General features: G+C 36.3%; 2 protein-coding genes and 1 long non-coding RNA gene across 4 annotated transcripts in view; all 3 read right to left on the reverse strand.

Moving 5' to 3' along the window:
* Nucleotides 1–2,862, reverse strand: part of LOC135206210 (small ribosomal subunit protein bS6m-like) — a 64,123-nt gene extending 61,261 nt beyond the window's left edge. The window contains exon 1 of one of the 2 annotated variants that reach the window (XM_064237561.1): nt 2,714–2,862. In XM_064237561.1, the coding sequence (XP_064093631.1) occupies nt 2,714–2,758 (45 nt within the window). In that variant the 5' untranslated portion in view covers nt 2,759–2,862. Of the gene's footprint in view, nt 1–2,250; nt 2,641–2,713 lie in introns of those variants that run through there. The other variant, XM_064237552.1, reaches the window with a different exon arrangement.
* Nucleotides 1–17,927, reverse strand: part of LOC135206192 (tigger transposable element-derived protein 1-like) — a 197,270-nt gene that overhangs the window by 169,744 nt on the left and 9,599 nt on the right. The window lies entirely within an intron of this gene.
* On the reverse strand, nt 14,440–15,244 carry LOC135206174 (uncharacterized). The gene is made up of 2 exons (XR_010312695.1): nt 15,099–15,244; nt 14,440–14,819 (listed from the first exon to the last, which is right to left on the reverse strand). It is a non-coding gene; the product is annotated as an uncharacterized LOC135206174 (long non-coding RNA).

The raw sequence follows: 17,927 nt of genomic DNA on the forward strand, positions 1-17,927 counted from the left end.
TCTAAATCACTCTCATCCTGTACCTTACTCTCAACTCTCTTCTCATCTTCATTCATTCTCTTCTTATCTTGCCTACCATTCTTACTAATCTTCTTCCCTTTAGCCCTTTCCTTACACTCAACTCCCTTCTTACCCTTCTGCTCTGATTTATCCCTATTCTGTACCTTCTCTTTCTTCTCATTTACCACAATCCTATCACTTTCCTCACTCGCATTTTCATCCACTTGTTCTTTCACTTTTTTAATTGCTCCTGGCCCATCACAAGAGCCAGGATGCCCTCCTCCGACCGTTCCCTTTCCAAAAAACCCTTTCATCGTCTTCCTTATCTCTCGCACATCATTGATCATCACTCCAAAGTTTTCGGCCATCTTCCCAACCATTCTCTCTTCAGATTCTTTCACTTCCTCTTTCATTTCCACTTTTGCACTCCTCAGCATCCCTCCCATATCCTCAAACTCACTCTGCAGCTCCTAACACTCTACCCTCAACTTCTTATTCTCTACTTCCAAACGCTATTTCGCCTCATCTTACAACCTCAACTTCTCCTTCAACCCCTCCATTTAAGTTACCCCTTCCATACTCAATTTCCTTCACCAATCACAAAACCCACCACAACAACAGTCCTGCAGCTGCCACACCAGCAGCCCTACATTGGGCACCAATAAATAATGTGGCGGAATCACAGGCCAAAACCAAAAAACTCTCTAAAACCACACTTGTACTCACCATATACTTGACACACTAAGGGAAAGGTGCTACGCTTGTCCGCTGGATACAGCTGTCATAACACAACACACAAGCAAACAAACAAACAAGGACCGCAACCATACAACAATTTAACAACACAAAAAAAGACCAGTGCACAAACAATCACTAACAACATACAAAACAATAACACGACAAGTCAATACAACCACCTACAACATCAAGAACCACAAAAACTCACAACAAAAAAAACACTCAACAACTCACAACTCCAACAAAAAACTTATCTACACACAAAGAACTCCACAACCTTACAACCCTCCAACACACAAGCACAACAACTTCAGCAACACAGGCACAACAACTCTAAGCATACAATATCAACAATAATTCAAACAATAATTCAAAAACACACAATATAAGTGACAATCAATGCATTCAATACTGACTCCACTGACTACCTTTACTGACTAACTGCCCAGAACTCCGATCACAAATTGACTGACTGACATGGCAACTGCATCAGCAGACAACCCAGAACTCACCAACAAGCAATTCAATCATTAACCATCCATCCACCAATTGTGCCCTCTCTCTCTCTCTCTCTCTCTCTCTCTCTCTCTCTCTCTCTCTCTCTCTTCTCTCTCTCTCTCTCTAACCCTAAAAAGACATTGTCAAATGCAACAAACTGATTGTTCCTCCATAACATGGCCTGCTAGGTTGCACCATTCTAATAACCTTTATACACTAGTGGATCCAGGGGGGCTCACCAGGGCATGTGCCACCCACACGAAAAATAATGACAATCTAATAATGTCGAATGTTAAGACAATAGTAACACAAATGAGACATATAAACATTGGGAATAAAATCTATTATAAAAATAATAATATTTAAAGAAACAGATAATGTTCTATTCCATATTTCCTGATAGAACAGACAATTTCTATTTGTTTCATAATTTTTGCCTAAACAGTATATACTGTATAGCTATATGTCTGTATATAGTATATATATAGCAATTATTTACAATAGGTACAAAAGTCAAGATGTTGTGACGTCATAATACAGGACTTAAAAGAATGTTCTAATTCCAAAAAATAATTACTTAAATTTGAGTTAAAATCGAGTTACTTTTTCAATAAAGAATATTTTCAAATTAATCATCATAAATATGTAAAATATTGATGTTTTACTATTTATTTAAAAAATTATCTAAGTGCATGCTCCGTCGTCGTCTTCTACCAAAACAGTTTACTTAAAAACGTCCTGGTAAGGGACTGTGTTCCGATAGTTGTGATGAAAGTGCCTTAGCATCTGTGGGTACAAGTGGTGTGCGGATTTATCACAGGAAATGGGAAGTTTGTTGACACAAGCGACTCTGTAAACATCAAGATGGCGTCAATCTTCTAAGTTACCTAATCGTAAGTAAAAATTTCACAAGCGTTTTGGTGAGATTTCCACTACCGTGGACACCCTTTTCACTACCCTCTGTTTAAATCTTAAAATTTGGCCTTAATTTCTAACTTTGGAGAAAATACTTACTTTGATAGGAGAGTAGAGGTCTTTAGCTCCGTTTCTCACCAACAACAAGTCGCGACTGATGCCCATCTCCGGTGTCAGGACGTGTTAGCCTATAATGTACTTTTTTGGAGGGTGGCATGCATTGATCGTCGTTGGCTGCAGGCCATGCGGTGTTTTACCCTAAATACAGAGTGAGTAAGGGTGATCTGCCCGAGTAAGATGGACTAAAGGCGGTTGTTTTCCCAAGTCGTTCCCTCTTGAAATCTTGGTCAGGGGGCTAATATCTGGAGCCGTTCTTTAAAGGCTTGGGCTGGGCCATATCAATCTAAGGCTTAGCCTAATCTTTCAAAACAAACAAACAAACAAAAAAACTTGGTAAGGGCATGATAGCCTAGCTAGGTACTTGGGTCCAGTTCTACCTTAGTACAGGTAGTCTGTGCTGAAATAACCTTACTATTAAATAAATTAAATGGTAAACTTTTACCTTCGGCATACTCCTGACTATCATCGATAATTCGTATAACGGCATAGTAGGTAGTAGGGTAGTAGTTAAGTTACATAAAAACCGAGACGATTCACAACCAGCAAACTTAGCAAAGGTTGCAGTTTCCAAGTAGTAGTAGTGTGGGTGGGATTGCCTCTGAAACGGTTCCTTGCTTGATTATTCCTCCTTTGAGTTATTAAGTTTTTTCTCTCTGTAATGCCATAATTTTCAACTTACCCCTCAGCAGATCTGCAAATAAAAGTATTTTAGCTATCAATGCCTCTTTATTATCCTGGCATGGCTGTTGCACAAACCTATATCTATTTCTAATCTCGTTATATATATGCTGGGCAGTAGGTTGTTAGAAAATTCTACATTTTTCATTTTTTTTTTTTTTTTGCTCAAAACACAAGTATTTTGTACTTCCCCTTTTAGACATTTGTATCATTTTATTCGTAGTGTGCATTGTCTAGCCTTAGCGGTTAGAATTGTTTTTCTGTGTTTATATGAAATTTCTTCTGTTATGTTCTTTATATTTTCTGTAGATTCTTAATGTAGTCTTGACATTCATTTCTTACTGCCACGCTTTTCTGTCCCAGTTTTATTATTATTATTATATTGTTTGTTGTTGTTGTTGTTGTTGTTGTTGTTGTTGTTGTTGTTGTTGTTGTTGTTTCTTTTGGCTGTTTACCTTTAAGTGATTAAATTGTACTAAGTTTATGTTTAATTCTTTCATATATTCGTTTACTTGCATTATGCAGGGGGTTTTCTTGTTTTCATACTGATCCATTTGTTATCTCGTATAGGAGCCTATAGTTTATTTCTTCATGGTTTATTCTCATATCTCTCGAGTGGCAGGTAGAGGCCCCTATTTCGGATCTTAACGCACAACTTTCTGTGAAATTTGGTGCTTTCAGAATTTCCTATAAACTTGATTGTCTACTTTTTGTAATTCATTTTATGGTTTCCTGTCGAGTTTCATGGCTTCCATGGTATACATGGAGGATGGCATCACTAATCCTTTCCAATAAAGGTTTCTTATCTTCACCCTGCTACAGCTTTTAGTGATGATTGCATTAGCCATATTTGCCATCTGCTGTGCTTTAAATTTTGTGTCCTGCTTATCTATTCTCTGGGTCAAGTCTTTCATGTTGCTGATCGTTACACCTAGGTATCTTATCTTCTAACTGTTTTTATGCCTTCTGTGTGCTGCCAGTCGTTGTATATTGATATACTGCTTTTGTCTTTATTTATATTTAGGCCATAGTTCGCTCTTTATTTCCATAAGAGTTTGTATTGCTTTTGTTATTTCATCAAGGTGTATCCTAATATTAATCCATCGTTTGCATATAATAGTGCCACTATTCGCATAACTCCATTTTCTGAAACCTTTTGTTGTAGCCTACTTTCTAATTTTCCTATTATCAAGTAAGTTATTAGCAGAAAGAATATGGTTGACCCATTGCAACCCTATGCCTTATTCCATTGTTACATTTAGCTCTTCTTGTTACTACAGTGTTGAAGCATAGACTTGTTATGTCATTTGTATATATCTTTGCCTGCACTTATTACCTCTGCATGTAACCTATATTTCATCATGACCTCTATGGGCTTTTTTCTGTTAACGGAGTCAAATGCTTTTTGGAAGTCTATTGATAACACAATAACGGGTCTTTCTTCTAAGTACGTTTTTCGTATGCAATGTTTCTAAGATATACAAATGATCAATTCCTCTTCTTTGTGTGGTAAAAGCCTGATTGCAGTTCATTTGTTTTCCCTATATTTCTAATATGCTTTTCTATTTTGGTTTGCAGGATCCTCATAAAAATTTCATTATACATCGGTTGTATCATATATCTTTTATTATACATTTTATTATACATCTTTGACTGTGGATTGTTGTTTCTTGTTAAAAGACAGGAAAATTGTAATTTTTAATTTTTATTTATTTAAACCAGCTGCTCTGTGTTTCTGCCTTTCAGTATGTTGTTCAAACATTCTGCCAATTCTCTTTTAAGGTTGGTGCTTTGTAAGAACAGTCTGAAAGAACTGGTTTCATTCCATCTTCCATGTTATGTTTATACTGTTCTTTTTTCCTCTCATTCCATATTTCTTTTATTTGTTTTCTTTTTGGCATAGCCTATTGTTTTTCCAGAATTTGACAGGCTCTTTCTCTAGGGTTTCTTCCGTAATCTCTTGCTTATTTTCGTCGTACATCCTGATCCATTCTTATTCCCAGGTTTTTTCCTGGATCTGTTTTTGTCATTCATTATCTCATTACTGACATTTTCTTCATATTCTTCACGAGTTTTCTTTATTATTATTTGTACTTCTGTTGTTTATAATATGCTTCTTCTTAGTATCTCTTTTGTTTTGTGTTTGTGGCTTTCCTTTTTAATTTATTTTATATCCTTCTTTAGCTTATTTCTTTCTTTATTTCTTTGGTGACCCATAGTGGTTCGATATCTTCTTGCTTTCTTGGTTTAACCTTCTCTTCATTACTTATCTAAGGTATTTGCTTTTGCTTAACTCATTGTTTCCTCCAGCTGGTTTGATCTCCTTTTCTGTCATGTCGGCTTTGTTACTTTTATATATATTCATGGTATGTCCTGATGGCCTCTTCTGTCATTTTCAGATATTTCATTTCTTTTTAACTTCATTTTTAAAAGTTTTTCTTGCTTTTGTATTCATACTGAATTGGACTTTCAATAGGTGGTGGTCTGATAGGTCATATTCATAATTCATACTTTCCCTCGTTTATCTCCATAAATTCTTAATTTTATTCAAAAGGTTTGATTGACCAGGGCAAAGTCTATAGCGTTGTTTGATTTTCTCTACTTCAGGTTATCTCCCTTTGCAGCTGGGATGTCCATTTATTAGTGTTAGATCATATTTTTCCATTAGGTTCACAACGTATTTTTCATTTTGGTCAAGTTCTTCCTTCCCTATGAAACCTAAATGCCAAGTGAAGTCCACAAGGAATATTCTCTAATGCTACGTGTAAGGAACTTATTATTCGCTTATTTCTTTCTCTATCAATAGTTGATATGTAGGCTAGGATTAGATTAAATTTTGCTGCTTTACAATTACCCTCAACTAGTAGAGTGTCTGTGTTTTGATTTTTCTTTTTTCAACTGGATATCTCTTTTGGATCTATAGTACATTTTATTAATAGGCCTCTTTTGGTGTCATCCCCGTCTCTAATTAAGTCCACCATACTGATGCCTGTTGGGAATAGGAATTTTTGCTGTCAGATGTGTTCGTTTGTGCAACACCCTCTTCAATTTTCCCATGAACACAGTTGCGGGCATACTACATATTTGATTATACTCGATTTAGGTATCGAGCTTAATTAACTAAAACGGATGTCTAATTTTTACTTTCCGTTTGTTTATTCTTCTTTTATAGATACTGATAACACGTTATTTAATGTTTCTCTCGTTTGTAGGATTTTTTATTTTTTTATCTTTATGTTCTAATAAAAGTAATTTATTAATTTAAACCTTATTTCCAAAGATTTGCTTAAAGAGCATTTTTAGAGAAAAGGAGTTACATGACGACATAACAACAGCTGAAAAGTGTTCGATCCTTAAAATTTTATATATTACCGTCAACAGTACCTATAGATTTACTTTTTATGATTGCAAGCTTTAGAAGATAATGGTTTTACTTCAGGTAGTAAGTCCAGAAAAAGAAAGATAACCAAAACAAAAGGACAAAATGATGAGTCGAACTTAGCTGATAGCAGATATTTCAGCAGGTTGCTACGAAAAAAATATTCACCTAAAATAAGATTAAAGAGATACTGACTGTATGGATGTTCTCATAACATGCAACACTATGATTAACTAGATATTAGAACGATACATTGTTTATTGCTGTGACACCAGATATTGCACAGTAAAACAAACCATATCTATGCATAAAACTATGGTTTCCAGTTCTGATCGGTCATTATTTTTTCATAAGAAACTTGACTTGTGTTACTGTAATTTGAAATCTAGATGATCTTTGTAATATATTGAAGGGAAGAAAACAAAAGAAAGTCAGCCAATTGGTTGCCATAAAAGATATTTCCCAAAAATACGAGAGTGACGCAAATGTTCATTGTACCATGCTAAATACGATGAAGTACCTTCCGAATGATCTTTATTTTATCCTTAATTATATAGTTATATATAGTGAATGAATGAAAAAAGAAAATTATGATTTCGACAGGACAGTTTGATGCTAGAGAAAGATGCTTAAAATAATATTCTTTGGTCATTTCTTATAGTAGAAAGTGGATTTTGCGGTCATTCCAAATTTGCATGGTTCTGCTGCATTGCAGAGTTCGAAAAAGGGAAATCACGAAAATAAAATTTCAAATCACGAGGTGAAGTTTACCAAAACCAGTAGTATATCTGTAATTTTCTTTGAAAGGTACTGGAATCGAGTCAGCAAAATTGCCAAAAAAAAAGGTGACCTGACTAAATGCAGTAATTAATAGAGGTGGGATTGCACTTAAGTCGATTGTGATGGAAATATTAAATTCTTCAATATTTGTGTTGGAAATATTTCTGATGACTTTGGTTGACTACGAAAAGGTATATGACAACGGCGCCGTAGCCTAATGTTGTCCATGGAAGGTCCTACTTCACTATGGTACCTTTAATGTATAACACCAGTTGAAACTTTTCATGAACCAAGCAGTTAAACACTTAAAGTTGATGACGTATATTGTCTAATGAATTTTCATTAAATGGAGGGTTTCTATAGCAGAATGTTATGTCACCTTTGCTGTGTGCCTTTCTCATGGATTGAGAAAGAAAAGGGGGTTGAATATGGAAAAGATTAGACTGTAATAACGACTGAAATCTAAGACTTAGAATGTTCAGATGGTACTACCGTTTAAATCAGTAAACCACCGGCGAATTGACATACTTTATGAAAGGGCACTATTTATCTAGAAAGACGGACTAGAGATAACAACCCCAACAAAAAAATAAATGGGACACTGAAATCAGAATGCACAAGGGGAGATAACATTAGATAGAGAGAAATAATTAATGAAGTTGAATCTTTCAGATAGTTTAAGGACAATATCCGTACCCTACTGTTGGTTCTCCTGAGTTGGAGTTTAGTGCACAAGACCGAAAAAGTATACATAAAAAATAGGAAGGCTAAATATATATGACATGATAATCAAATAGACTGAAAATAAATGATGATGCATGATTTGTCAGGAATTTTGCCCCACGACTGGGCCCCGGTTCTTTCTGGTGGTATTGGAAGTGAAGGCCTAGCCAGCCCCTAGGCTAAGTCAGCGTTTAAACCCCATGAGAAGGTCGAGAGAAAATTATGGGAATTTTACAGTTTTTTATATAAAAAAAAAACCTTCATTTACTTTATTATTTACAAATTAATGAGTGCAAGACACTTTAGAAAACACCGATGCAATTCTAGACCAAATGAGACCACGAGGTCCCTACTGGGCATATGAAATAACTCAGAAAATGCAATATATGAACAGACTGATAAATGAACATTGAAGAGATAAATCACACGAACGGGTTTCCTGAAGTTACATAACACTGTGAAGGAATAACACAATATGCCCTGACACTAACCAAAATATGATTTTTACCTGTTTGTTAGTATTCTTAAGTTACACTATGATAAAAAATAGCTTCGCAAAGCTTAAAAATTTCATCTTTGTCCTGATTGGCTATCTATGGTGACGTTGCTGAGCTCCTCCCCATTTATACCATGCCCATCAACTATCAGTAACTTGTCAAAGCAGGAAGCTGTCTTTTTAATTAGTTAACATTCTAACATAGCTAAAGCATGATGTTTGTGCTATCGGTTCGTGCCACATAATCACAAAAGCATAAGGAAATTTGTATATTTTCATTGGTTTCCAGGAAATTATTTCTGCAGGTGATGTCATGTCCGAAATAGGACGTCTTCATCCGCTTATCAGACGAATTTACCTCAATCAGTCTAAATGTATTACATATGCTTTATATCAATTGCAATTACAATTATAATTACCTGTCCTATTATCAAAAATATATTTACAACGACAATTACAATTAAACAGAAATAAAGATTTACAATTACCTAAAAATGAGTAATTAATTTAATTTCAATTAAATTACAATTACTCCAAGCCTACAATGCACAGCCCTGGTGTCAAGGGGGCGTTGCCTATAGGCAGGCAAGAGAATGTCAAACTGTACTCTGTTTTTTTCCATCTGTCCATCCGCCTGTGGTGGTCGCGCGCATGTAGCACTGCGTCCCGGGCTTTAAATAGTATTACGCTATGTGTAAGTTTTAGTAAATAAAGGATTTTGGTGTACATTTGCAACTGAAACGTGTTTTAATAATTTACTGTATGAAAATTACACCGTTAATATTCGAAATAGGATGTTATTTAAAGCCCGGGACGCAGTGTTACCTTGTGCAAACACCCCAAGGCGGATGGACAGATTGAAAAAAACAGAGTATAGTCCTGTTTCGTTCACGCCACATGCAACCAGCCAACCCCCTTCCTTGGACTGTCCTACTGGACGACGCTCTTGAGGGGAAGACCGAATTTCGCTCCGCTAACCTCATTGTTTCCCTGTGTATGTATATCTTACACATTTTTTTATGTTGTTCTATTCTCTTTTCAGTGCTTTTTAACCGTTTGACCAATATAAAAGTGACACAAGACTTACATGGATGTGTATATAAAATTCCATGTAAGTCTTGTGATAACTTTTACATTGGTCCAAACAGTAAAGCACTGGAAAAGAGAATTGAACAACATAAAAAATGTGCAGGATATCACAGGGAAACAGTGGTATTCTTGTACATGTTAGTGAGAACAATCATGCTATTAAGGGTGGGAATGGGGTCTAATAATGCAATGGAAAGGAATACAATTGAATCTAGCTTTATAAATGAAAGTTACAACAATAATATGAACATCAGTTAAGGAATGTATAAACTTGATCCTTAATATCAAAAGAAATTTGTAAATTGTTTAATATTTAAGGTAGGCAGTAGAGATGCATGGAAATAGGATTATTATACTTGTAAACACAGTAAGGGGCAGTAGTGCTAATGCGATCTCCAAACCCCCCGCCTCCCTGACACTGTCCAGGTGTATATTTGTTGTCGCCTACGGTGGGTACGTTTATCGGTAGTGTCCCTTGATAATTTATTGTAAATTTTAGCCAAATGACTTTTGAAAGCCACTCCTACCTTGACACCTGTGGTGGATGTGCAGTCTCAAACGGTGGTATGTATGTTCGTCAGTACTGTCTCCGTAGTATATATTTGTGACTTCTAATACTATGTATCAGTCCTTCGTCAATGGCTTGGAAATAAAGTCGAAACTGGTCAGGACTATACCCTGCCTCTTATTTTTCACCTGCAGATATGTGTGATATATACATAAATAGTATATATACTAGCTGCCGTAAGCGGCGTTGCTCAGGATAAAAGAGGCATGCCATCCGTGATGGCTACCCTGCAGGGCGGATTATGCAATCACTTTCCGAATAAGAAATTACTTAGGATGCTGTCAAGCCAAAGGAGTTGTTGGGAAAATCCAAAGAGATTGCTGTCAACACCGAAAGTTATAAAACATGAAGGTGTATGATATAGAGGGGTTAAGGCCCCCTTAAAAACAGCCCTCGAATTTTGGATTTTGACTAAAACCTTCCTGAGGGGAGGGGAGTGTATGGTAAGAATTTGGTAGCCCTAACTTTCATTGTCTGGGCGTGCACAACGAACAAACTAACAAACAGATAGACAGACAGAAGTGCCATATATATATATATATATATATATATATATATACTATCGTCTCTCTCTCTTTCACTTTTCTTTCTCTCACTCCCTCATCACCCCATCATCTCTCTCTCCCTCTCTCTCTCTCTCTCTCTCTATCTCTCTCTCTCTCTCGCTTTCCTTGACTCTTTCCTTTTTTCTCCCCCCTAACACCCACTCACTCTCTCTTTCTCACTTCTTCTTCCTCTCACTCCCTCTGTCACTATCTTCCCAACCCCATCCCCTTTGGTGCCACTGATGTTTTAGCCCCGACAGTATTCTTTTCCAGATGGTATATAAGTCATATATATACCGAAATGAGGTCTGATAAATTCTTAGTTTATTTAGTTATTACTATGTCTACGGGCAGAACCAGCCCCGTTTCAGGGAAGCCCTTCCCTCCCCCATCCGTGGTGATTTGTAGATAGTAAGTGTTGTGTATACCTTGTTTGGTTGAAATTTGCTCAGTACGTTTCAGAGTTATGCTGGCACATACACATATATATATGTATAATTGAATTTTCTTGTATTTTTATTGCTTTGTCTTAGTGCAGTTTTATGCCATTATGTTATTATCATTATCCCCATTAAGGGGTTAACGCCGTACGCCTATGTGCAATTCCGTCATTCGTGTCTTTCCTGGTACATTACCTCGGGCGCAAATCCCAACAGATCCCTCCAGCCAGAAAGTTGTCATTCAGGAAAGGTATGGGTCTTCCAACTCTCTGTGCCCAGAGAGCCTAACTGACCCTGTCTCGGATACTGGCCTCGGGTTCATGCGAATTACATGTCCAAGCCCCCATCCCCATCTCCTTTCATCATTATCATATTATACGTATATGGAAATTTCGTCATTCCCGTTATTTCCCCCTGGGATAATTTCTCACTTTATGCTGCTACCTGACCCCCAATATTTAAATGAATATACTTAGCTAGACAGGTAGTGTAATCATTTATAAAACTATTTCACTATTTTCCAAAATCGCATAGCAAGTATATTTCGTTTTATTAAAGAGTAACTTTTCCCTTTTTGTCCTCTAACCATGTTTTTTATTCGTTGTATTATGTGTAATATAACGAAACATACGATTAGAAGACAAAAAAAAAAAAAAAGCGAAAAGGTACCGTTTACTAAAACGCAATATACTGTCTATGTGGTTTTGTAAAATACTGAAATAGTTTTATAAATAAATATACTTTGCTGTCTAGCCTGAATTTTTTTCTTCTAGGGGAGGGAGGGGGGAAAGGTGTTTGACCGAGTATATTTTCAATATATGTTTTGTGTTGTTTGTCCTCTGAAAACATAGATAATCTATACAAAAAACAGTTCTCGTATGTCCAGAATCACCAGAAAACCTTTTTCGTTTTGGAATTATCCTTGTTTGTTAAGTTTTCGGTTCTTCCTCAGTTATGATTTCCTAAAAAAATTTTACAAAAGTGATGAACATTTATTTTTGCTCATTTCTCTATGCTTCATTTAATATGGCCTACCTCTTTTATGTCTTCCTCATACTTCATGTCAATTCATCAATATTTATTTCTGGGCAATTCATTGGTTATTATTTCTTCAGTTTTTTATACCCACACTCATGAGCCTCTTTAGATTTTTATTAATAAGAGCATTCATTTATTTTTTGTAGATTAGTTTCTAACTCGACCTTCCATCGGCGAAATTTGGTTTAAGATCGTCCCATGAGCTCTCAGTTTTGCTAACATGATTCATTGTATAGATTAGAAACTAAGAAGTCAAATACAGCACCACACACACAAACACACACACACACAGATCTAGACCGTGGTTATGGTAATAATTCGCAAGATTCCATAAATTTCCTCTAAAAATTCTTTGCTTACCATAGATAAAATCAAGAGAGAAGAATGGTTTTTATCACCAAAGTTCAGCGTTCTAGAAGCACAATTTTATAAAATATATATTGTTTACCAACATGGGTTCAATGGGTACTCAGAGAGCCGGCAACTTTTTGAAGCATCATTAACAAAATAAACTGCACCAGGGTTTGTCTTCATGATCCTCGTACCTCCTATTACAGGTCATCACGAACGTTTGATGAAGAATAGCTAGAAAATGATTACTACAAGTTCAAATTTCTGTTTGAGTACAAGATGTCAAGAAGGTGGGTTACCACTCAGAATTGAATCCACCTACAAGACAAACAATTCCTTAAAAACAATCATTTGCTGCAAATAACCGTCAGGTATCTTTTTAAGTTTCCGAAGGTCAAAAGACAGAAGCCGCCCTGCTAACTCATCAAGGTTCTTGGAGAGTGTTTCTCGCTTTTTAGTTATCTATAAAAGAAAACTATTGCGATGGATTTGCTTGTCCATCCACACTTTTTCTGTCCGCCCTCAGAACTTGAGAACTACTGAAGCTAGAGGGCTGCAACTTGATACGTTGATCATCCACCCTCCAATCATCAAATATGACCAAATTGCCAACCTTCTAGACTCAGCAGTTTTTTTCGCTTATATGAGGTTAAAAACTAGCTATGATCGTGCGTCTGACACCAAGCTATAGGTGACAACACAGGCCACCACCGGCTGTGGCTGCAGCTTCATGGGCCGCGGCTGAGTTTCATACAGCATTATATTCCGTAAAGAAAACTCGATTGCGCTGAAGTTTCTATACTTTTTTTTTTTTTTTTTAATGAGAACTGCCTTTTTCGTGGTGGAATTTTTGTTTTTTTTTTTTTTTTTTTTTTTTTCCCTTAAAGCGAGGTTGTGTTTGAACATGACTTAAGATGTGTTGTTTTCGAATGTTTTAACATGAATGTGTATTTGCCATGTTATGTTTTATATATGTAGTTTTATATCATCAGAATTGGCACAGATGCTCTAAGCGTGTCTCTTAATTGTTTAAGCCTTACATGACTACCTTTGGCGTTGTGGGCCTACTTTACTAACTTATCAAATTCAGGAGGCATGGGGCGTGCCACAATGTTGTGGGGGCACTTGGGTTGCTTGAGCCCCTGCCCTTATTTTCTTCATAGTTAAGGTGCCCTTTTTGTCAAAGAAATAATAATTCAATTGCATCATATTACATAGGTTGATTTATATGGATTTTAAAGTCTGTCACCTTCTCCCCTCAACATTTCTACTTTTTATATATATCGTATATACCGTCTAATGTAGCATATAAAACATGGCAGGTTTCCTTGAGCCTCTGAGGTCCTTCTGAAAGTCTGTGCACGCACCTGCCAGAGGCCGCCTCATTCCATTACCTTCCAACTTAAAAATAATGCGAGATGAAGGATGCCGCCCTCCTTTGATGCAAAATATGATTTTCGATTGTAGTTTTTTCAAAAAAAATGTACAGAAGTGTAGCACACATACCTACGGGGAAACTTCATTACCACTTTTCCCTACGTCATGGGATGAATGAAAAATCACGGTCTTTACCAGCCTTGATCTTACTTGCATCCTGGCTAGCTTTAACATAGGTTGGAAAGTCATCATTTCAAAATTTGTGTAAAGATATTACATTGGTCATGAACAAAAATGGCCGTTCATATATATGCAATCATTTCTCCTAGTCAACAGTATGTGGCCAGAACTCTAGCTCTTTCGTGATAGCTTTGTTAAAACAGGTCACACGAAACACTAAAAGAAGAGCAATGAAATCTCTATATGATTTCTTCCTGCTTCATGTTTACTCTCATCTGAATTATCAAAAAATACCCTTACATTTAATCATTATAATAATTAAAAGTTCTGTCAGCTCAATTCCTCAATCATCTACGAAATTTCTCAGTTCGTCCCTATATTTACTACTGATTACTGGGATCTGCAACACTCTTTGTGTTGTGTATTGGTGCTTTAACTTTATTGGGTTTATTTTAAGACTTAAGTAACTGCTGTTTCTAATCTGTTCCTCAAATATAGAATTCCATTGTAGGGTCATTAAATACTTTAGTATCTGTAAATTTTCATTTATTATCCCAAGATTTCATAAAAACTGAGCAATCTTAGCGTTCAAGTGTGTTTCACTGTTTCATAGTATCATGCAGGACCTTATGCACCTCTTGGTAGTGCGGCCCAAGAGCATTTTTTACGACCCTTTTCAGGTATTCCCTGACTGGCTGTGAAAAGATCATAACCTCCGGCCAAAGGTTGCTCGAACTCACAGGCAGCAGCAAGGTCAGCAATGGTCAAGTGGTCGCCGACAATGAAAGGCTTCGAGGCGAGGAAGTAGTCTACGAAGTGCTTTTTCTACTTGGCCCAGTGCCTCTTTGTGCCGGTTCACCAATGGCTCGTCCATCGGCTTCTTGGTTACGCCTGGTGCTATCATCTGTAATTTAAAAAAAATAGGTTAAACGAAATCGCCCTCTCTCCTCTTTCCCATAAAACAGTGAAAACTTGACTTTGTAGGTTTATATTTTTATTTATTCATTCTGTCTTAGAAATCTTCGAATTCTTTTTAGAGAATGAATTTACCACAAAAGTAATTTTGAAACTCTACCGGTTTCTTCTATGTGGGACTTGTCTTTATCCACCAAAAGAAGGAGGAACATGAAAAGTCTTAGTTAGTTCTTATGCCAGTGATGAAAACCTGAGCAGATGGACTGACCTTGTTGTAGAAGTATCCGACGCCATGGTTTCTGGTGTTTTGTGTGCTGCCAATCCAGGTATTCGTCAACTTTGACCCGGATATCCAAATCCTTGGGTACCATTGACCTGACTTGTCGTATTACTGGCAATGTAACGAAGAGCTGCACAGCTGGAAAAAGTAGATGAAATGAAGCGCGGATGAGATTTTACTTTTAATAAATTTTCGACAGATTGACGTACAATGTCTGACGTAAAATTAACGAGCTCGACATCCAAAAAATAGACATATATGCAGCCGAATGCATGAAAAAGCCTCAAAGGCCTCCGGTAGATTGGCATTTCATATACCTTTGCGCAATGTCATTGGGGATTTTATTTTAAGATAATATATGGTTTTCCATATCCACTGTAGAATATATATGGGCATTTTAAGTGTGATGGAATCAGAACATGAGATTTTCTTTAATTGATCAACAAATCATTTTGAAAGTACATGAACATCTTTCGAATCGTTAGTTTTAAGAAAGGTGACACTAAACATTTGGAAATAAAATGACTGAATTAAAAACTGTGTGAAAAGTTGAGGAAAGTCCCAAAACAGAAACTTGATGAACTGTGCAGATAGTTGCTCAAGATACATATGACAAAAAGGATTTGTTGACAAAATAGTTATAACACTGACTGGCGCAGAATCAATAAGTTGGTTCTGAGGAAGAAAATTCCGAGGGGTGAAACTTTGGAGTGGATTGTAATTTAAGAGAAAATTATAGTGCCGGTAAAATGAGAATTTTAACCCCCAATCGAGTGTTTTTCATTTTTTATACGAATTACCAGAAGGTGTTAAAGAGGAGTTGTCATAGCATTATTAAAAAATAAGCTTAAACAGGCGCCCAAAACTAAATCTCGTTTACCATGATTAATTACTCCTTGCTTGCAAATGAGATGAAAAAAATACAAGTTAAAGAACTTCTTTGCGTTAACATAAAATTATTGCAAGGCCTTTAGTAGAGCGCAGTTAGGGAATTCTTTGTTTGAAATCATTTCAGTAGGAAAGCTTCTGTTCCTAAAGCAGAAGTCATATAAATAAATATCTAGCTAAAGAGAAATCATTGGTCTGCGTGACTTTCGCTCGACTGAAGAAATAAAACTTTCCATCGAGTGGAAACTGTTTTTCCTTCCAAAGCTAATGGATGGCATCTGTTTCACGAGGAAAATTCTATTTATGCATACGTATGTTGTATGTGAACAATTATGAGATAACAGGTAACTACTATTAAGACTTAGCCAAATTTTCAGTACATTTTAATAGAAACAGGTCGAGCATCGATTAAACTTTCTAAAAGAACTCAATTTGTATTTTGGATAAGCTGCTGACAATAATCATAGTTAAAATGAGATTTTACAAGTAGAGTCGACAACTGCGAATACGACATAGATACAGAAAGCTATCCAGTTATAATGATGATATTCGGATTTTCAAAGGAAGCATCACTTGGCGCCTGTTGATCATCTAATACTAAGAAAGATTCTCTAAGGATATTAGCGTTGTTTATGTGAAAGAACATGTATCAGGTTTCCAGTGAGGAATACTGGAACCTAAGTTGAAAATCACATTGGAATGGTTAGTCCCATGGCAGGGTAATGGCAGGATGTAGAAACATTTCCTAAAGAAATCTTGAATTGCATAAATAATAATAATAATAATAATAATAATAATAATAATAATAATAATAATAATAATAATAATAATAATAATAATAATAATAATAAGGAAACTGAAGGAATGATAACAGCGGCACAAGATCAGGCCCTAAGAAACCACCGATATGTTCAAAGAACGATAGATGGAAATAACATTTCTCCCATGTAGGAAGTGCAATACGAAAAATGAAAACCATAAACCACATAGCAAGCGAATGCCCGGCACTTGCACAGAACCACCAGTACAAAAAGAGGCATGATTCAGTGCAAAAGCCCTCCACTGGAGCCTCCCTTTTTTGCAAGAAACATCAGCTACCTTGGAGTAATAAGTGGTACGATCACGGAAGCAAAGATCCTCTGGAAGGGACTATGGTATCAGGATGGATAGGGTGATACGTGCAAACAGACCAGACGTGACGTTGATTGGACAAAGTCAAGAAGAAAGTATCACTCATTGATGTCGCAATACCATGGGACACCAGAGTTGAAGAGAAAGAGAGGGAAAAATGGATGGATAAGTATCAAGATCTGAAAATAGAAATAAGAAGGATATGGGATATGCCAGTGGAAATCGTACCCATAATCATAGGAGCACTAGGCACGATCCCAAGATCCCTGAAAAGGAATCTAGAAAACACTAGAGGCTGAAGTAGCTCCGGGCCTCATGCAGAAGAGTGTGATCCTAGAAACGGCACACATAGTAAGAAAAGTGATGGACTCCTAAGGAGGCAGGATGCAACCCGGAACCCCACACTATAAATACCACCCAGTCGAATTGGAGGACTGTGATGAGAGTCATATATATATATATATATATATATATATATAATAATAATAATAATAATAATACTTAAAGCCCATGTCTAAACACTCTTGACCCTATTTTGCAAAATATGTTTGTAGGAGATTTAAAAGAGACGCTAAAGAATGTTATTATTACTGGTTAATGGGGCGGGCTTTGCCTCGTCTTGATTTATTCACGTACCAGGAAAGCCGTTCCTCTTCTGAAAGAGCTAATTCAGATATAATGACTTTTTTTATGAAGAATGTAGAAAAAGATGCTTCATATGGCTTTCGTAGAGATGGCTACATTCATTATTTTGCTAAATTTGTATGCATTGAACAGACCATCTACTCTTTTAATCTT

The sequence above is a fragment of the Macrobrachium nipponense genome, chromosome 11, assembly GCF_015104395.2.
Source record: "Macrobrachium nipponense isolate FS-2020 chromosome 11, ASM1510439v2, whole genome shotgun sequence".
In the NCBI taxonomy this organism is placed as follows: Eukaryota; Metazoa; Arthropoda; class Malacostraca; order Decapoda; family Palaemonidae; genus Macrobrachium; species Macrobrachium nipponense.